This window comes from Stegostoma tigrinum, chromosome 30 (genome assembly GCF_030684315.1).
Source record: "Stegostoma tigrinum isolate sSteTig4 chromosome 30, sSteTig4.hap1, whole genome shotgun sequence".
NCBI classification, from domain to species: domain Eukaryota; kingdom Metazoa; phylum Chordata; class Chondrichthyes; order Orectolobiformes; family Stegostomatidae; genus Stegostoma; species Stegostoma tigrinum.
The window spans coordinates 27,400,078-27,422,187 of NC_081383.1; the positions used below are offsets into that span (position 1 = coordinate 27,400,078).

The window sequence follows — 22,110 nt, forward strand, 5'->3', positions numbered from 1 at the left end:
GACATTAGAATTAGGTGTTTGTAAAATACCTAGTCGGGGGAGCATCGTTTGGTCCCTTTGACAGTCTGTGCTTTTTGTATGCTTGGAGATGTCTGTGAGCAGCTTGGAAGTTTACAAGTACAGACAGCACCCAAATTGAAACATTTGTATCGAACGGCCATAACTATCTGCATGGCCAAGCAGCATTTCTACCAAGACAACAAGTTTTGAACTTGGCCAATCAAGTTGAAACAGGCACTTCAATACCCAAAATCCCATCAAATGTGAATCTGATTTGACAACCTGGGACCAATCCAATTGTAAGAATTGGATGTCATCTGGTATATAAAAAGGGTAAGTTCTAGAGATGGCAAAGCTAATTGCCATCTGATAGAGAAAACAGCTCTCAGCTTTATGTCTTAGAGAAAACACCATCTAAAATATCAGTGCCAACAGCACAATGGAGACTGCATTCCTGACAAAGGCTTGACAGAGAAGGCACAAAAAATTCTATAAGATGTAACCTGGTTGTAATTCATACAGATTAAATTGTATTATTTTTATATAAGTGGGAGTTGTATTTATTGGAACACCATACTGTTAGAATCTTGTTTTATTCAGGAACAGTTACATTAGGAGGGATTTATTTGGTTCATTAATAGCTAATTCGTTCACTGTTAAAGTTATATAAATAAATGGTTACTGATTGATTTTAACATTAGCAGCAGGGATTTATTTGATTTAACCACTAGAAGTTACTGAAAGACAGATTACACTCCTTTTACAGATTATAGGGCGAGGTGCTCCTCTTTAGGAAATTCATTCAGTTTTAATTTCTTGGGGCAGAGGGGCAGTGAACCATTCTTTACCTCATTAATTTCCCATTTGCTTGTAGGATGGAATGTAAAACTATAATTTGAGGAAAATTTCATAACCACTGAGGTAACCATTCTCAAGTAAAACAGAGATTGTGTGTCAATGGATGGGGTGGGGGGGGGGGGGGGGGGGTGTCACAGGACACCTATGAGACTCAAAAAAGGTTATCAAAACTACAATGCATACCTCCCATGCCTGGACCCATGTCTCTAGGTCCAGCATTTCCCATTCCAGAATTCAGATCTCTGGCATCAAGCGGCTGGCCACCAGGTCCTAGGCCCATACCAACACCACCAAGTCCCTCTACAATTGAAGCAAGTTGACATATCAGAACAGTGAAAGTGATCACACTTCGGAAAATCTTCAAAGTACAAGCTCTGAAAATATAAAACTAGCACAGCACAGATCCACTTAACACTAGTATACGATGGATATTGGCCAGCATGAGAATTGTCATTTACAAATTAAGTATTAGAAACCTGGAGTTAACTTGTGCAAAACACAAATACTAAGGCAGGTTTACAGCAAGATGAAATGATAACAACTGTAAGCTTTTACTTTTATATAGAAAACTACAATGCCAGAAAAATCAAGTCATACACAAATAAGACAAGATTTAATCTATACATTACTTAACTTGTTCAATGAAACAGTTAACATTTAGCACCTTTCACAGCCTTATTTGGTTATAGTTTGAGAACTCTTGTAAAAATATAGCTTTGCCAAATATAGGCTCTGCAATGATTTGCTGTGATTTACTGTAAGAGAATGAGAATGCTCACTAGAACACAAAGATTGGCTACAATACTAAAAAGCTGTTACAATCTCACTTGTAGCATATTCAAATATTGTCAAATTACTAGGAGGTTCTTGTATAGTGTCAAAGAATTTAAAACCTTACACCAAAACTAGATCTGAACAACAGCTATTATTTTGCTAATCAATCATTTAGTGAATAGAAAGATTAGCAATACAATGACCAGTTAACGAAGTGCAACAGTGCCACTTGGTGGAACAAAATTGAAAAGCAGTTCCACTCAATTCAAGTGGCTTGTTGATTTTAATGTTTTTCTTCCCAAGATTTGCAGATGTTATTTTGCAAGTGACAAATGGCTTAATTATTGCAGTATTACTATAAATTATCTTTTTCATAGCTGTAATTTTAAGTTTTAAAAAGAACAATGTAAAAGGGTAAATTCCAAAATACACACAATTCCTAAAAGCATCCCCTAATCTCCAAGGGCTAACTTTAAAAGTCATCTGAGGTATACAGACTAAGAAGGATCCAGTGCCAAGTTAGGTCATCTCTTGCCAAACATATGAGAAGGATCATGACATGTGGCCTCTGTTCCAGACATAGAAATAGCAAAACATCATAATTCCCTACTCTCAACTGTTAGGTGGCCCCTTACTAAATATTCACATGCAGATTTGCCACATCAGAACTGACTATGTTAAAATGAAATGCATACATTTCTTTGAAAAGGTTTCAAAGTTTGAACTGGGAAATAGTATTTTTAAGAACAAGAACAATATGATCATTCTTCAAACCAAGGAGAAAGACAGTCGACAGAAGCAGGGACTCAGCTGAAAATATACAGTAGGAAACCACCAGTACAATATGAAACATAGGGTGAGATTTAGAACAAGAACAAAGTGTAAAGTTTGTTATGTAACCATGTCTGTGGAATTCCCTTCCATGATTAATGGTTAAAGTAAAACGGTCAATACTAAGACTACTTTCAATAGATAGGAAAAAGAGTGCAAACGAATATGGAATTAGGGTGGGTAAATGAGATTAGGAAAAAGAGGGGAATGGACTAGTTGTGGTAAATAACCTAATTTCGACTGAAACTTCAACGTATGTAGCATTAAATACAGATCTTGCTTTTCAAAAAAGTTCATAAACCAAAAAGGACACTACATGAAATTTCATCGCTTCAAAAAAAATACATACTAGGAAGTTGAGGAGTGCGGTCGGCACCATAGAAGTTATTCTTCGGCATGGATTTGTCATCCTACAAGAAAATTAAAAACTATTTTATCAAAGCAAGTGTCATGGAACAATAATGAATGATGTTATTTAGTTTTTGAGACAATAGGATTTTCTGTTAGAGGTCTTGTGGACAGCATTTTCAGCACTGATATCATCAGGACAGTGGTATTTATTGGTCTGGCTATTCTCAGCCTTAGCCACACAGAAAACATTACCTGCCTCAATATGCCTAGACTTCTGGAACTGGGCATGTTCAAAATGAAAACCAAATAATCAGCCTAGAGACACCTTCTGCAAAGTATACACATGTACACCAGCTGAAACCAGGTTCAGCTTGGCTGCAATGCTTCTCACAATTGATGAGGAGAATGTGAGGACTCAACACCCAAGTTCTCAAAAATATCTCCACAATAAAAAAAGTCTTCATGTCAAAATAATTTAGAAATTATTTTACGCTATTCAAAAGTGAAATACATTAGAATACAATAAAATTCAAAGCCTTCAAATCCTCCCCAAAAGTTGCAATCTAATTTATACTTTTATGCAAAACAAATGTTAACAAATTAATGCAATTGCATAAACAATTCTGAAGTGGAAACTTGAAATCAACAAGATGTACTTGCTTTCATAAATATTGAACGTGCAGACCAAGTCAAAACTTACCATCTTGATATGCATAGGCCTGTCGTACAGAAGCTGCCCATTGAACATTGCTAGACAGACATTAAGGAACTCTAAATGTTTCAGATATGCACTGACAATATTTTGGCACAATACTGATTAGAAACACAAACAGTACAGGCCAAGTTATGCTTTTTGACAGATTAATCATTTCAAAATCAGGTAACTCATTACATTCTACAGCTAATCAATGAACAATGCCAAATTCCACATTTAAATATTAAAAGGATACATATTGCTTGAACAGCTTCAATTGGGCGTTCAAAAGTTACAGTGCCCATTCCACGACTTTTTCCATCTTTGTCCTCCACAATGTCTGCCCGTACCACAGAGCCTGCCATGGAAAAAACTTCCTTCAATTTTTTCCATCCGACTTTGAAATCAAGCTGTAAAATAACAAGTCAAAATTAATATGTGCTAAGCAGAGGGGAAATCATATACAAGGTCTACCTTCCTGTATATTGCTTTTCATTTTAAAATAAACAGAAAAATGGTTCAGTGCACATCAGACCTGCTAAATCAATTTTGTAATCAAACAATAGTCAAAATAGAAGAGGTCGCTGCAATGAGACAAGAGTGGAGCAAGGGAATGAAAATTATATGACTGTGGACATTGGTTTACATTTGGGGAATGAGAGACTTGAACAGACTAACACATCTGTCCATGACACTATCAAAGAGTGGCTACTGCACTTGTAGAGACTAAAGATCTGTACACTCAATGTGTCATGTTTTTGGCACTACAATGCCAGATGGGGCAGACATCACAGGTCTTGCAAATCAGACAAGAGAATCCATGACATGTCAGCAGCAGATTCATAGACCACAACCTGCAAACTCATGGCATATCTCCAACTCCACCATCAGGAGGCCAGAAGATCAAACCCAACTGAAAGAAGAGTGCGGGAGGACATGACAAGAACAGCTGTTGGTTTTCCTAAAAATAAGATGGCAACCTGGATAAGCTGAACAATGTTACTTGCAAGCTAAAAGAACTCAGCAGCAAAACAAAAAGACAGAGCTAAGCAATTCCATACCCATAGCTAATGGATCAAAACAGAATCCTTGAAAATCCAATCATAAATGGTGGCAAACAATTAAACATCTCACTGAAGGAAGGAGTTCAACAAATATGCACCTCAATAATAGTAAAGCCCAGCACATCAGTCCAATAGCCAAGGCTGAAGCATTTGCAGCAACCCTTAGCCAAAAGTGCCAAATGATTGATGTATCTCCACCTCCTCCAGCATCACATATTCCAGCATCACACATTCCAGTCTTTGGTCTACATGATTCACTCTACAATATCAAAAAACAGTTGGTGGTAGTGGATTCTGCAAAAGCTATGGGTCCAAATAACATTCTGGCAATAGTACTGAAGACTTGTTCCAGAACCTGCTGTGGCTCTAGCGGAACTTCCAGTATAGCCACAACACTGACATTTACTTGACAATGTGGAAGATTACACAGGTATTTGCTGTTCAATCAAAAAAAGGACAAATCCAGTCCAGTCAATTAACACCCCAGTACCCTCATGATCAATAGTCGAGTGGTAGATGATGTCATCACCAGTGCCATGAAGCAGCACCTGCTCAGCAACACCCAGTTTGGGCTCTGCCAGAACCACATAGCAAGCTCATTACAGACCTGATTCAAATACGGACAAAACAGCTGACTTCAAAGAGCTGAGATGACTGAACTGCCACTGACATCAAGGCTGCATTTAACACAACGTGGCATCAAGGAGAACTAGCCAAGTTGGAGTCAATGGGAATCAGGGAAACTCCCAATGACTGGAATCATATCTTGCCCAAAAGGTAGACTGTCATTAGTCATAACTATCTTTCATCTTAGTTCCAGGGCATTACCGCACAAACTCCTCAGGGTGGCATCCAAGCCCCAATCATCTTCAGCTGCTTCATCACTCATCTTCCCTCCACTGTAAGATCCAAAGTGAGGATGTTTGCTGATAATTACACAATGTTCAGCACTATTCGTGACTTCAGATAGATAGAAAAGCAGTTCACATCCAAATATAGCAAGACCTGGAAAATATCCAAGCTTTGGCTGAGAAGTGGCAAGTAACATTCATGCCACACAGTGACGATCTCTAAAAGGAGAATGCAACCACCACCTCTTTAACATTCAAGATTATTATTAACAATCTTCCAACTTTACCAGAAAGTGAAATGGACATATAAATACTATGGTTACTGAGATGGTCAGAGGCTCAGACTCCTGCAGCAATTAACTCACCACCTGATTCCCCAAAGTTAGTCCACCATCTATAATCCATAATTCAATACTGTGATGGAATATTCCCACTTGCTTTGATGTGTGCAGCTCCAGCAACAATGAGGCTTGATGTCATCCAGGACAAAGCAATCCACTTCATTATCGCATCCAACAGCATCTACTCCTCACACTGTTCAAGTTCCCTAACGTGCACCATCTACTAGAAACACTGCAGAAAATAACTACAGCTGCTTAGACATCACTTTCTAACATAACTGCTTCAACCTAGAATGGCATGGGCAACAATTACATGAGAATACCAACATGTGCTATCTCCAATTTGAAGCATATCACTATTACTTCAGTGGTGTTAGGTCAAAATCTGGAATTCCCTCCACAGCAGCATAGTGTGTTTAACTACAGAACTGCTGTTGTCAGTATGTAAGGCAGGTCACCAGCACCTTCTCAAGAGCAACAAAGAGCAGTCCAACCAGGGATATCCACAACCTACAAATATAGATGGAAGCAAGGGAATATTGCTAACTCTCTAGATTTCAGAAAATCAGAGTTTCACCTAAGATTCACAAGGTGGATCCTTTAGGAAAGGATGTCAAACATGAGTTGAGACACTGAACAGTATACAGCAAAGCATGCTTTGATGCATGTCAATTACTTGCAAACAAGAGTTCTCTTAGGTCATTCTCACCACTGTTTGTAACTCTTTGGGAACTATTGTGTTAATATTATGCAGCTTCCTGCTGACAAAACCAGTTATTGACAATCTAAAGGAATCTGCAACGAATAAAGTATTTGGAAAACAGGCAGTAAATGGAGCTCAACCAAAATGAAATTTAAAATAATATCACAAGGTTAATTAGAAGGAGAATGCAAATGACTGAGGATTAATAATCTGTATCAGGGAACAGAGGAGGCAAAAGAATAAAGGCTTTTGGAAAACAGGTTATTGAAAGCAAGTAACTAGAGTTTGAAGGCTTGCGGAACATATATTTAAGCTGAATGACTTGATAAATCAAGTTCTATGTTGCCTTTTCTAGCACAGAATGCATTATTAGATCACATTAATACAGTCATTAGACTTAGTCCAGGGAATGACTCAGAATTCAGTGCGTTGAACTGAAAGGACTAGTGTAAGCTCATCAGGCACAGTTAAATACTTAAGACAGGTAGGTGATTTAGATGTATGAATTAAATTGTCTCATACTCTAAGCAACAGATAAAGGGCACCAAAATAAGAAAGTAACTAACTGATTTTTTCCAGACAAAGAACGTGAGAATATCAGCAGTACTGGACAAGAAATCAATTTTACCATTTCCAGAATATAAACAAGGAACCTAAATGATAGATAGTGCCCTTCCTAAAGTGTTATTTCAAGGAAAAAAATTTCCCAATTGTTGATTTCGGTGACTAGTCTAAGTGACCTGAGACTTGAGAAATGAGAAGCACTGATCCAACTTTAGTTTTCAATGATGTGATTAACCAAAACAATGATCCAGTAAGGATCAGGACATTTAAGTGCAACTCGGGTAGCAAAGCACTTGAATTCGAAAAGCTGCCACTTGCATTTTGAGAATGAAATAAGATTGGCATAACCTGGTTTTACCAATTCCCACCTCCTCACCCCCCAAAAGTGCTTCAGTTTCTATTTCAGAATTATGCAAAAGGTATACTGCAATTCGAAACAAGTATGAATGTGGCGAAATTAGTGGACAAAATGGTACAACTATCTTCTCAATCTCAATTCAATTTCCAAATTTTTCCAAAAACATCCTGCTGTTTACTTGTTCGGTGAAACGACTGAAAATCTATAACAGCATTGCTTTTTCTGTCTTACTTCTTACTCCCAAGGCCCACTTGTTATTTCTGATGCAGAATTGAATCGGTCACAAGTGCTACTGACTATAAGAGAAACAAGCAGGGTGGGAACATACAAAGAGAATAATGCACATGAAGGAGGAGTTAAAAAGTAATTGCCTGCTGTTACCATACAGAATGTTCTGCAGTTTGCTCAAACTTTTATATTGCTGGAAGCTTTTTCCTCAAATTTCATCTAAGATTTTATTAGAGTTGCACATAGATATTGTTAGCTTCAACAAACTCACATTAACAATGAAGATGGTACTTCCAAGCCTGCCAGCCTGCAGGGCATTGAGAACATCTCTGGGGACATGAGAATTATGCAAGAGTGCAGGTGGGATATTCATTCCGGGACCACCGCCACCTCCACCACCCATTCCCATTCGGTCAAAACCGCCAAACTTCTGCATCATGCGTCTTGCATGCTCACCATCCAAGTCCTACATATTGAGGAAAAAAAGTTAAAACTATGCTGGTAGAAAAACACTGCCCACCATCTTAAAAGATAAACAATAATTTAAATACTGCACAATTCTTATTTTTATTCTGCAATGCTGAAGTTCCTTCACATCAGTCTGCTTCCATCACTAGAGCTCTATCCATTACTATGCCCGAGTGAACATTATCAAACTACACAATAGAATAAATACCGGGAGCAGCTTTTCAATAAAAATCTGCAGAGATTCACTTATACAGTTCCAATGGAGTGAGAATTATTACAGAACCACTGAATTCATTTTGGACAGAACACATACAGGTAAATATTCTTCGGGTTTCCTTCAAATTTGAGCATTTGGTCTTGCTAACGATGAGAGATTAATGGGCAATTAATTCACCCTTTGAGAAATAAAGTGCCAATGACAGAACTAAAGACATAAACAGTCAGAAAGACAAACATATACTGCATAGCAAGAACTGTTATCACAGAAATATCAGCACTTGGCTGTGTTTATCGTGGAATCCTTGGTTCAAGTCTTCTCTGATCATTCTGCAATAGTGACAATAGATTTGTCAAAAGTTCAACTCCTCACCACCCCATGTAACATCAGTGCACATTCAAACATCTCACCTCTTTCACTTTAAGAGGTCTCCCACTGAAACTCTGCTTGTCCATCACCTCCACAGCCTTTTTCATGTTTTCTTCACTCTTGAACTCCACAACACTGAAAGAGAAATTTGGCATATTGCAAGTGTAACAGTCCCCTGCAGTGACTATATTAGCTAAATACTGTGAGCAGTCACAGTTTCTCACACTGCTCTAAGCAGGGGCTCTATATGCATTAGCAACCTCCCAGTCACTGCACTTGCCCAAAACTATATGGTAACCTCTTTTCCTGCTCCCTCCTCCCCATACAAATTCCTACTCCTCTGCAGAAATCAGTACCATTGACAGAACTATTGTCAGGGTTAAGCTTCTTGGTCCTCATTACTTTCGAGTTTCCTTTTCCAAGTACTCACTCTCAAGCAGCACTACATTTTGTTATTAATTAATCCATAGGAAGGACACCACTAAGCCCTCCTCTCTTCCTTCCCCAATGTCCTCATATTCACATGCAGCAAAATCACAGATTAGCAATCAATGGAAAACAGTTGATACTTGCACATTACTGATACAAAAGTGGTGCTACTGCCCCACACCCTCATATCAATGTCTATTTACTATTCATAATCCAGGGATTAAACAGGCCTTCTTGCATTAAGGGCCCCTGTTGCAGTATTCAGGGGAGTGTAATTCAGTTTACAAGCTCAAGTAAACATCAATTCTAACTCAAAACACATTAATCAGAAGTAGAGATAACACGGTAGGCCAGGCACCAGAACAGCGGGGAAGTTGATGTTTTAGATCTCTGAAGAAGGGTCCTGATCCAAAACGTCAACTTTCCTGCTCCTTTGATGCGGCATGGCCTGCCATGTTCCTCTAGCTCCACACTTCTCGGACACCAGCATCTGTAGTTCTTACTATCTCTTACTTAGAAGTAGAAAGTAATTCTGAAGCAAACTTACCCACATCCCTTTTGTCACAGGCAATAGCATGTAAAGAAGAAAGAAAAATTTTAAATTACACAAAGTAAATTAAAAATGGTTCAACAAAGTGATATTTAAATAGGGGGTGCCACAAATTTTTAGCTAGAAATTTGTATTTCATTCTTTGTACTATTTTCTTTCCTCTTTCAAACGAAAAATCATCTAATGTGCAAAGCAAATGGAACATGTACCACCCTTAAGCTGCACATGGAAGAGGGAAACAGACTCAATTTTGAATCCCCAATGTTGGCTGCAACACAAAGGAGAAAGGCCAAACAATATTTTAGAATTGCACCAGGAGCTGGGCAAAGTGTGATGTTCCCCCCCACAGGGCACTCCTAAAAGCACCCAGCAGTTGGGTCAGAAGACCTGCAAACAGGTCACATAAATACATGCAAATAGCCACTGGGGAGAAATGAGAGACCAATAATCTCTCCACAAAAAAAAATTAAGGATTTCTATGAGGTACTCAGACCAATTTCAACCTTTAACTTACTTATTAGAACCTGTGGGTAAATTCAGAGAATAAAAGCACTTGATACATGTATTACAAAACTGATTGAAACAAAATCATTTAAACATGGCTCCCCCAGCAATTAGTTCAAAGTGCGTGCTGCACACAAATGCAAATTAACGTTCAAGTCAAACTAAGTGCTTTCGATAATGATTACCAAGTGTTAATTTCAAGTAAGGCTTCACCCACTTTGAGTAATATAGGGAGAGTCTTGCTAATGTGGCAGCCCTGTTTCAGATTCATAACCAAAATATATTCACATGATTCTTGAGAAACCCTAGGTCAAACTATCATTCCAACAATGCTGCTAAAATCCATTCCACTTTCACACTGCTTCCACCTGCAACTTTGATTCAACATCCTATCCTTCGCTTAAACACCATTGTTTAAGGTTCTGAATGAATATCCCCCTTTGACAATTACAACAGTGGCTAGCATTACTTCTAAAAAGACAAAAGTAACTGTCATCCCTTACCTGATGCTTTTTGTAAAAAGTTATATAGCAGATACATTTGGCACTTTTTAAAAACAAAAAAAACTAAGTGTTAATTGACAGTGAACAGTGCCCAAAGATAAATGGCAAAATTAAGGTTTCAAATGATTAGTCGAAAACACTAACATTATGGCTAGCACACAGGGGGCTTAAACACAAGCAAAGAGTTGTGCCAAAACTGTCAAGCCACCACAGCACATTAAGTAAAAAAGGGTTATTTTGTTGTGGTACCACACAGACCCAAAAGGTCCAAGATTCAACTTAAATAACATCAGCAAGAGAACGGCAGTAAGAAAATGGAAGGGCTCAGAAAATAGCCAGGACATCCAATAACCATCCGTTAAATTCTATTGAAAAGCATGATGCAAGTCAATGAAAGGACCACATAATCAAATAGTTTTACATTCACCAGATAGGTGTCTGCACCTGCAGAATCTTACTGAAGTCCGTGAATTCAAGGGTAGGAGATCTGAACATGTTACTTTGGGGGTAGGGTGAGTGGGGAAGACAGACCTCTCTCCTGGGTAATTGGGTAATTCATATTATAATGTGTGCAATTTGGAAAATAAACAAGGCCAATGTCAAATACAACTAAATAAAACTGTACCTATCATAACTACTAATAGCACCAAATATGCCTGCTATACAATTCTATAGCTTTACATTCAAATGCTTTTCCCCCACCTTGCCACATCCACATTTCTAAACTTTAGATTTCAAAGTCTAACCAAAGCCCACTTCCAGTATTCCATATCCTGTGTATTTTACATTTGCAATGAAACCACAGAAGAACTCATTCTTTATCACTTACCCTCGACTTTCCATCCGCATCCATAAAGAGTTCCACGTAAGTAACCTCACCAACTACAAACCAGATCCCAGACGAAACATACACGGAAGGAGAAAAGCCAAGAAAACAATTGGAATTCAGCAAAAACATTGACAACGTTATGTAGTAACCTGAGCCCTCTAAAAGCCCAGAATATCATTCCATATACCTAAACCTTCTTACTATGCTATGTACAGGTGTGCAGTGATCCCAAGTCTAACCCAACCTATAATAGTCATGTTAAGCCACAACCCTTAATATCATTGTTACCAGTTACTAACAAAGTTACATACAACAAGCCCTTTTAGCTCTACCCAGCGATCTGAACACATGCGCTTCCCAAACGAGCTCTTCTCAAAATGTGCCCAGCCAATAAGGATGTCATGTTATAATATGCAAAGTACACACATTTCTTTCCCTCATCTGCAACCAATGCAATGATCAAATTTAAGCCAAAGTTTCAAAAGATGAAAGCTATAAAACATTCTGCAGATTTCAAAGTAGAATATTTTTCCTAATTATAGAAATTATTGCATTATATATTGTGACATCCTCACCAGCAACCACCATAAGCAGCCAAGTCTGCTTCTGTTAAGATCACCTTCATGTACTGTTTAATCAACTGTGAAATAATCAAACCATTATATGACCAAGTTCTGTTTAAACAAGTTGGAACTGATCAAGAGTTCCACCACTGCAATACTAGGATCTGTTTACATGTACAACACTAAGCCATCAGCCAAGACAATTTTAGCAGTCAGTCCCTCTGAAGAGCAAGTTAAAATTTCAAAAAGTTTGTCATCAAAACCCTTTCTCATTTTACCCCAGCACCTCAATGTTAAGTTTTGCACAAGAGTAAAATCGCACTTTGGTTCCACAGAATTTAAATGTACAATCTCAATTTCAGTTTAGGCAAAACCAGGGAAAACCTAATTTTAGCTTGGGCACACAAATGGACAAACTAAAGAGCAATCAAACATGTGTGACAAAACACGAGGATGTTCTAACTTAATCCAAGTTAGTAAAGTTTTGGCTGTTTATGCAAGACAAGAATGTCTAGTTTTGTACATTTACAACAGAAATTAATTTTCACCAAGCAATCGGCATAAGTCACATTGCATACTTCAACAAAAATTTTAAAGCTCCAAATGAAGAACGTATTTTGAAGTTGACACATTTACAATGATCGAATGCATCACTAAACTTATTCTTGCATTTCTGCCCTCAACTTTTGTGTTTGCCAATAACTAAGGATCTTTTAATAGGGGATAAGGTCACATGGTGCAATATAGCATGAAATTAACCAATTTCATTTTTGCACTTCTTGGGCAATGGAATTGTATTTTTAAAAAATAAAACTAGCAAGGCATATCATACGATGGCAAAGTTGTTTCTCTGGATCGCACATAATGGGCCAAACAGCTTACTTCATCTAAATTTATCTTACAAGGATATTCAAAGAGGCACCCAATTCCTTGAGGTTCAGACATTGGTCTTGTTTGATTGTAATTTGACAGAGAGGTGAGTCTTCTATGAACGTCACCAGCCTGCATTCTGCACTCCCATGTCACAGTGAAGGGAATCAAGCATAAATCCCACTGGCCCACAACATTTTGCACCATAATGCCATTTTAGAAAACACTTCAGAATCAGTTCCATCATCCCACACCAGAATAAGTGAGACAATCTGCATATCAATTATATCTTGCTCTTAAAAAGAACTGGGGTACCTTTCCTGCATTCAGCAGTAGGCTTCAACTGTTCTTAACGTGGCTTAGTGCAACACCCAGGCTACATTTAGGCTGAATACAGAGTTTGGTTCCCTACACACCTGTACCACCATAACCCACCACTCTATCTAAATCATTTATAGACATCAGTAGTCTAATGAACCAAGGACATGTGAAACTGCATGGGCACATTCCCAATGTTACACTAATTATAGACCACCAACTTTTGAGTCTTACCGCTTGAAGCCATCACTACGTCAAGAAAGGTGCGTGTCTACACAAACCTAGAAATATGACACTTAGTGGTTTCACATATTTAACAATGTCTGCTGAAAAAAAGGTTTCTTTCCTGTCAGACTACTACATACTGGAGCCATCAAGTAGTCCTATGCAGCAGCAGCATGCACCATGGCGGACTTTCACACGTCTGTTCTGAAACACCAATAATCCTTTTTCACTCAGATACTGAACACACAATTGAATGGCAATCTTCAAAGAAAGTTTACCACATATGGTTTTCCAGAGTCAAATGTGTCAGCTTGTTATTGAAGACAATAGATTTTTGGTAATAAACTAAAAATAATTGAGGAAATAAAGTTAGGAAATTTTAGATACATTTTCTGAACAGCAGAAACCTCACTAAAATCAAGCATATTGACTTCTGTCTACAATTTCTATGGAGCTGAATTTAGTAAACAAAATTTTTAGCAAGGTCACAACAGATAGTTGATTTACCATGGTTTTAAAGCAATGGAGAGTACAAAGAAACAAAGGTATGACTCTGCATCACCTACAGATGCAACACTTTCATCCAATCAGAATTTTTGCTGTAGTGATAGCTCATATCATAATGAGCCATATATGCTTCAATGTTAATGCACAACACATCCAATTCAAGGACATTTGTTTGAATAATTGTCCAACCCATTCCAGATATAACTGTATTAACCAAAACAATTCCACAATAATTTAAGACAATATTTCTTTTGTCAGGCTACCCAGGTTACCAAGTTTCAAAACATGCATTGCATTCATTTGCATACAAGTTCCAGCCTTTATTTAATACCAAATTTGTAAACTTACAGTATACACATGATGGCATTTCACATTAACCTTCAGCTCAGTGTTGAATAAAAGACATACCATTTCTCAATAATGCTATCTTCAGAGAAAAAATTTACAAATACTTGAAGTTAACAAAACTCCAAAATGTGCAAAGAAATCATGTTAAGATGGCTAAATCCAGTTTATCCGTCAAACGATGACACTTTAACAAAAACAGAATAAAGTTACAGTAAAGCATACATTGACCACTGATCTATTTCCATTGGCTGTTGCTATAAGGAGACCAAATTTTGCTTAGCTGTTAAGTGATTGTAACACCTGATTTTTAAGGGAAAAGAAATTCCCATTCACAAAATTTCAGATGTTGCAATACAAACATGACTGACCAAACCAATGTTGCCAAGTGTTTTAAACAGGCACAGGCTGATCCCTAAAAGTTTAGGAGAACAAACTTCATCAACTTTCTACTTTCAGAAGACAATGTTTGTAAGAAGCCACCATGTCAAGAAACTGCTTTCCTGGGGTTATGCTGCCTTCACCCAGCACTGGCTGTCATTTTCACCACTAGAGGTTACACATACATCAAAACATAATGCACTCTTTCAAGTGTTTGCTCAAATCTTTTCAACTTATATTTGAGGACAGCGATGTGAAGAAAAAGTAACTTTTAAAAGCTACAATTAACAACATCGAAAGAGCAGGAAAGTTTTCTGAGCCGCACAAAACAGCAAGATAATACCAAGTAATTATGCCATTGTTATTTTACTCCATCAATTTCAGTTGAAGAGGGTATGACTTTTTAAAAAAAATTCTTGTTAATCATGTCTGTCATTGACACCTTGCCACAATAAATACTCAAATGTTCTATTGCTAAACTTGATCATTGAGGGGCAACAACAGCAAGACGGGAACTAATCCAAAAGGTTTCCATGGTCAAATTTTAAGCTGCGATGTGTTCTCTTCAGGTAAAGAAAATGTTTAAGAGTAAATAGCATTCATCAGAAGACTACAAGGGTACTGGATACATAACAGAAAACCCTAGAAGCACCCAGGTCAGTCAATATCTGTGAAAGCAATATACATAGTTAACAAATAAAAGCTGCTAGAGAAACTCATCAGGTCCGTCAGCATCTGTGCACAGAAAACAGTTAACGTTGAGCCCAGTGGCCCACTGGACTCAAACTGCTTTCTCCACACAGACGTTGTCAAAACAGAGATTCCCCAGTCATTTGTTTGCTTCAGATCTCCAGCAACTGCAGTTATATTTTTAAAGGTTAATACTTTCAGTGTGGACCTCCATGAGATTGGGTAAACATTTAACTGAACATTTAAACAGTTTTTAATAAAAGAGGGCAGGTCAAAACAGATTAGCCCATACTGCATTTAATTCAATAGATTTCATGGATGCTGACCCACAGGCCAATGTCCATACTATTCTGTTTTATGTTACTCAGATGTTCTTTGGTTTACACTGTGCAAACATTTAAAGATTGTACCAACAGACGAGGAACAATTTTCAAAAGTGTGTGTGTTAAGCATAGAAATACATTCTGCAGTCTACTACAGATTTGTTACAAGTAGGATGAGGGTTTACTTCCATGATTTTACACATAAGCTGCCAATTATGTAACAACTGAAGAGTGTGTGGAGAATATACAAGACAATGTGCACTTAATTCAACCTGAACTAATTACATACACATGCATTGAGCCAGTTACAGAGGTAATGGTTGCTAGGAATAAATGCAGCAATTTTAGTCAGCAAACATTGTTTCCTCTCAGATCTGAAGTATTTTTGACAGATTTTCCCTGTTGGAACTATTCCTCTGCTCAATTTCAAACACTATTACTTTGCCAATATCTTTCAAGATAATAGGCTTTTTTTTAAAAAATGGTAAAAGACCAAAGTTGTTTATATAAAAAAGCTGGGTTAATTTGATCTCAAATAAAAGTAAATTTAAAATTTCACAATTTGCACCCACAATAAGGCATTGAAAATAGTAACTTGAGATTCCTACCCTAGATGAGATTTCTCATCTGGCCTGCTCCCAGAACAAAACAATAACTTATGTGCCACCTTATCCCAATAACCAGAACAGTAATGGCAGAAAACACAATGTTACAGCCTTGTCCTTCTCAACATTAGAACAGATGTGACAAACTCAAAATTATTTTCTGTAAACTCCTAAACTTTTAGCATCAACATTCAGAAGATACTAACTCAATCCGAGAATTCTGTACCTCCCTTCCAATATACTGACACAATTCAGTGGTGCTAATGCAAACCTATTTTGTTTTATTCACGAACATCCTTCCGAATAGCTGTGAAGAAACATTTAATTAAAAAATTGACTGAACACAACTAAAATGCCAGGTGTCACTTCTTCTGTATAAGGGGGCTTATTCTTCAATACCAAAGTTTGGCATCAAGTGAAGACAAAAACAAAGTAATACAGTTAGTACACAATATTCACCAAAATTTAAAACTAGATTTTGAAATGATTCCAATTGACACACTACAACTGACTTTACCTTTCTCTCTCATTATATCTTTAAGTGTTTGCCATTTCATTTCAAATGGGATATTGCTCACAAAAACCCGGAATCTTGCATTTCTGTTAGTTGAATACGGCTCAAAGCGGTTTCCACCACGCTTGCTGCTTTTTTCCTTCAGCTTATCATTTTTTTCATTCTGAACTGAAGCTTCATTTGTTTCACTGTGAAGCACAAAACACTGTTTCAATATCAACAGTCTCACTGGATTCAAACTGCTGTAGGCAGTGGTCTTCCCACAAAACAAATTATCGCAGCACAACACAAAATTCACTTTAATATCCTGTTAATTTACCAGTTACTGTTTTAGAACAACAGACAATGGCTAACTACAGTCAAGGTTCCAACATAATCGTCGGTGTTATTATGAGGAAAAACGGGATAGGACGCCGAGGCGAAAATGGAATAAGAAACGAATCAAGACCAGAAGCAAATGTGGGGTGAGGTGCGGTGAGGTTCCGGAACAATGCACGAATGAAACAATATGGTGCATGCCCACGCGCAACTGAAAAAGGGGCGGGAGTGTGTCCATCTAACTCAAATGTGAAGTGGTGGGTAATTGAATTGTGAATTCAAATTATTCACATACCCAGCTCTAATTCTTCAGGGAAACGCGCGCACTAAAGAATAAAGCATTTTCGACCCAACGTGCAAAACCGACTTCAAATATTAGAACTGAAAAGACGACCAATTAAAATTTAAAATATTATTCAGTAATAAAATTGGGCGGTTCCTCCTACTTAACATCCTTAAGAGCTACTTCAGGCCAGCGATCAATGCGGAGTTAGGCCGCGGATTTCAGACATCCTGAAACGGCGGGCCTTTTGTTCGGCGCGCGGTGTCGCGGCCTACAGTCCCAACTGAAGCCTGAGCCGTTGCCATAGCCACACGGCCTCCCATCCCTCACACAGAACCGCACCTTTGGTTCTGATCTTCATCACCACCACTCGGGTTATTCTCATCTTGCTTCTCCTCCTGTTCAGGGTTGCTGATTACAGGCTCCTGGGGTGTGGGCTCCAAATCCGCCATCGACGCAACAACAAGCAAACCGAGCGCGCTGTCTGACTCGGAATGGCGTCTGCCCGCTATCGCGTGAAGGATTCTGGGTACAGCTCTGCTCGGCTGACGTCATACTGGATTCCCGCCAAATCTCCAAGGCAACTGGACCACATGGACAGGCCTACTTGAACTGCTAGACACAGTTTCAGTGATACTAGGAACTGCAGATGCTGGAGAATCCGAGATAACGAGGTGGATGAACACAGCAGGCCAAGCAGCATCAGAGGAGCAGGAAGGCTGACGTTTCGCGCCTAGACCCTTCTTTTTGAACAGTCTAGGCCCGAAACGTCAGCTTTTCTGCTCCTCTGATGCTGCTTGGCCTGCTGTGTTCATCCAGCTCTACAGCTAGAAACAGTTAACAGGTTAGGCAGCAAACTGGGCAAAAGGACATTTCAGGTTCATTATAACTGGAACAAGTTACCATTGGAACTCATTGCATAATAAGTTTTTCTTCAAGTTACTTTTTGATTATGTTTCCAATCACTTTTAAAGCAGTTTCTGTCTATCTGCCCTAACTGTCACCATGATGGTTTAGTTTCAAATATAACAGATTTAAGTAGTACAACGTTAGGGAAGGTTTAGATGGTAAGTGCCCTAATTCTTCAGTCCAGCACCAGCTTGATATCTGGGTGTTAAGGAGTTAACTGAATCCTGAAGGAGACATGGTGCTACCTGGTTGTTTTCAAACACAACTTCCAACAAAGCATCTCTTTTTAATGTACACACAACATATTAAAACATTGACAATCACTATATAAGAGCATTATCAAACAAAATTTTTAACTAGCAATAGAGCACTGGTGACAATGTGCTTGTCAAAGAGGTAGATTTTTAAAGAACATTTTATTGGAGGAGAGGAAGACAAAGAAGTGGAGAGATTTATAAAAGGAATCCCAGACTTTAAATTCAACACAAGGAAACATCATTTATCACTCACCATCCCAAAACTTTCAGTCTATTATACTAGCTGCAAATGCAGGGAGATCAGCGGTAAAATGATTCCGAATTTACAGCTGAACTGATACTCAAGTTCAGAGTTGTTACTCATAGTTTAATTTGTGATTTTTACAATTTAGATAGCGTGAAGCTGGCAGACAAGGTGCAAACTGACAAGCAAAAACACAACAAGTTTCAAAGTGAAACTGTTGTGGAGCAATAAACTTGCTCATAACAGATTGCACATTATCCCTTTTGCACAGGCACAGTATTTCAGCCATGCACTGACACTGAATACAGAAAGTACAGAGGAGATTTTAAAGTAGGGAATAAGAAGGGGGTCAGATGGTACGTAAACGCATCAGTGGCTATAAAAAGAAACCTAAAAATATTTTATAAGCAAAACCAAACAGTAAAAATTAGAAAAGCAGTGCTTATAAGGCACTAAAATAGCAATATACTTAGAGAAGTGGTGGCCATGACTGACGTACTAAATGAGTACTTTGTAACTGTCTTCACTGGAGGAGAAAATACTTTCAATGTAGGAGTGGGAGGAAGTAGTAGTTATACTGGATAGAATAAAAATAGATAGAGAAGATACATAAAGGGTTGGCAGTTCTCAAAATTGAAAAGTCATCTAGTCTGGAAAAGATGCATGTGAGATTACTGAAAGAAGTAAGTCTCTGGCCACAGACTTCTAACATTCCATAGATACTGGGATTGTGACAGAAGATGGGTGGATTAAAAATGTTATATCCCTGTTCACAGAAGGGAGACAAATAAATTCATGAATTGCAAGAGAGTCTAATATCTGTGTTGGAGAAACTGTTGGAGACAATGATCCAAGACAAAATTATTGAGACTTCAAAACATATGGACTAATAAATCAGATTGGGATATATAGTAGGCATGAACAAGTTGAACCAAAGGGTCTACTTCCAAGCTGTATGACTAATAAATAAACATAACTGAAAAGGCAAACTGTATTTAATTAACATGATCAAGTTTTTTGATGAAGTAGCGGGAGGGTGGATGAAAGTAATATGCATATGAAGTTTCATTGGGTGTTTGACAAAGTAACTCCAAATAATCTTATTACTGAAATCAAAGCCAATGAAATTGAAAATATACTCCAATATGCATGCAAAGTTGGTCAAAGGACAGAAAGCAATGAACGGTTATCTTTCAAACTGGATGTGGTGTTCCCCTTAGGTTGTAAATGAGACCACTACTCTTTTCAAGATCAATTCATAATCTGGACTTTGGTATACCAAATATAAGTTTGATTTTCTCATGAAAAAAAAATTCAGAAATGCAGTAAATAATGAAGAAGACAGTAACAGAAATCGGGAGGACATGGATCAGTTGATGAAATAGGAGGACAGTTGGCAGATCAAATCTAGAAAATTTTGACATTATACATTTTGTATGAAAGAATAAGGAGAGGCAATATAAATGTAATGGCACAATTTTAAAGAGGTCGCAGGAACATAGCAACTTAGGGTTATGCACACACTAATCTTTGATGATGACAGGAAAAGTTGAGGCTGTTGATAAAAGCATGTGAGGTTCTCTGATGAGGCTAATGCTGAGAGTATATATAATACCAGCCAGGCCTCAGCCGAGTATTTCGGAAAGACATCAAGACTTGAACATGGTGCAGAAGAGATTTATTAAGATTAGGCCAACAATGAAATGGGATGAATTAGCATGATGGCTCAGTGGTTTGCACTGCTACCTCACAGCACCAGGGACTCAGGTTCAATCCCACCCTCAAGTGACTGTCCATGTGGAGTTTGCATATTCTCCCCATGTCTGCATGGGTTTCCTCTGGGTGCTCCGGTTTCTTCCCACTGCCCAGAGATGTGCAGGCGAGGTGAATTGGCCATGCCAAATTTGCCCACAGTGTTCAGGGATGTGTAGATTAGGTGGGTTACAGGGGGATGGGTGTGGGTGGGATGCTCTGAGGTTCAGTGTGGATGTGTGGGGCCAAAGAGCCTGTTTCCACACTGTAGGGATTCTATGATCTTTAACTACATAGCTAGAGTCCAGTGAAGAATAGTTAGAGCAACAAGGATCATTCTCCTTTCTGGTTATGTTAATTTGTGGGAGCATGCTGCTTTGCTTCAGCTCATGTTTGACATGATTGGGTGGGCTTCAAGCTATGCATATCACAGAATCATTACAACATAGAATGAGACCATTCATCCTATCTTATCTGTACCAACTCTACAAACTAGCAATTCCCTTAGTGTAATTCTCCTCCTTTTTGTCCATAACCTTACACATTCCTTTTCAACCATGAGTCCAAATCCATTTTGAATGCCTTGATTGATCCTGCCTTGACTATGCTCTTAAGCAGTTCATAATTACTTCTCTCTCTCTCTCTCTCTTTCTCTCTCTCTCGCCATCCATCTCTAGTCCACGCATGATGGTCCACTCGTGATTATAACTCATTACCTACTGCCCACGGAAGAGGGACTCAGCTACTTGGAATTCTTCTCCTTGAGGCAGGGAAGGTTAAAAGGAGATTTGAAAGAGGCATCCATGTTCATGAACAATTTTGTTAGAGTAAACAAGAAAAAGCTATTTCTAGTGGCAGAAGGTTTGATAACCAAAGAAAGATTGTCAGAAGAACCAGTGGAAACAATGTGAATTGAAGAGAAACAAGGAAACTTTTTTAAATACAGCAAGTTGTAGTAAGCTGAAATACCTGAAAACAGCAGATTCAATATTAAGTTTCATGAGTGAATTGGATAATAGAATACTTGAAAAGAAAATAATTGACTGGTGTAAGGGAAAAAGGCAGGTGAGGAGGACCAAGTGGATGGCTCTATAAGGAACCAACACAAGCCTAATGGGGTAATGACCTTCTTCTATGTTGTATCATGCTATGGTTCATGCTTTCTTGAGATTATGCAAAATTTATTATATGGTAACTTCAGCAAGCAAAATAGGTGTAATTGTTTGACATTTGGCACTAGCAGCCCACAGAGCTGAGAGAAACACAACAGTCCATGTTAAAAAAAACAGGTGGTTAGTAACAACTAAGGGATTAATTTGCTTTCATGGATTCATTCAAATATTCAGCGTGAAAATAGACCAATGTCTAAATGAGGCATGCAGAAAATTCAAGGAAGAGCAGGAAAACACATGGCAGCTGATTTAGATGCCATTACATCGCAGTATTGGTACTACATTTGACCTTCACAGTGGGCCTCTGTTTTACAGTTGACCTTAATATTGCATTTTTTCTCAATATCA

The 22,110-nt window shown here is 38.2% G+C and overlaps 1 protein-coding gene across 1 annotated transcript in view; it reads right to left on the reverse strand.

Moving 5' to 3' along the window:
* The window catches only part of LOC125466020 (heterogeneous nuclear ribonucleoprotein M-like), a 39,526-nt gene extending 21,566 nt beyond the window's left edge, over nt 1-17,960 (reverse strand). Inside the window, exons 1-10 of the mRNA XM_048560111.1 lie at nt 17,771-17,960; nt 16,831-17,015; nt 11,487-11,539; nt 9,648-9,655; nt 8,713-8,806; nt 7,889-8,083; nt 3,765-3,918; nt 3,515-3,564; nt 2,813-2,873; nt 1,042-1,158 (exon numbers count right to left, since the gene is read on the reverse strand). Of these exons, the coding sequence (XP_048416068.1) occupies nt 1,042-1,158; nt 2,813-2,873; nt 3,515-3,564; nt 3,765-3,918; nt 7,889-8,083; nt 8,713-8,806; nt 9,648-9,655; nt 11,487-11,539; nt 16,831-17,015; nt 17,771-17,880 (1,027 nt within the window). The 5' untranslated portion in view covers nt 17,881-17,960. The remainder of the gene's footprint in view (nt 1-1,041; nt 1,159-2,812; nt 2,874-3,514; nt 3,565-3,764; nt 3,919-7,888; nt 8,084-8,712; nt 8,807-9,647; nt 9,656-11,486; nt 11,540-16,830; nt 17,016-17,770) is intronic.
* Between the last annotated feature and the right edge of the window lie 4,150 nt (nt 17,961-22,110).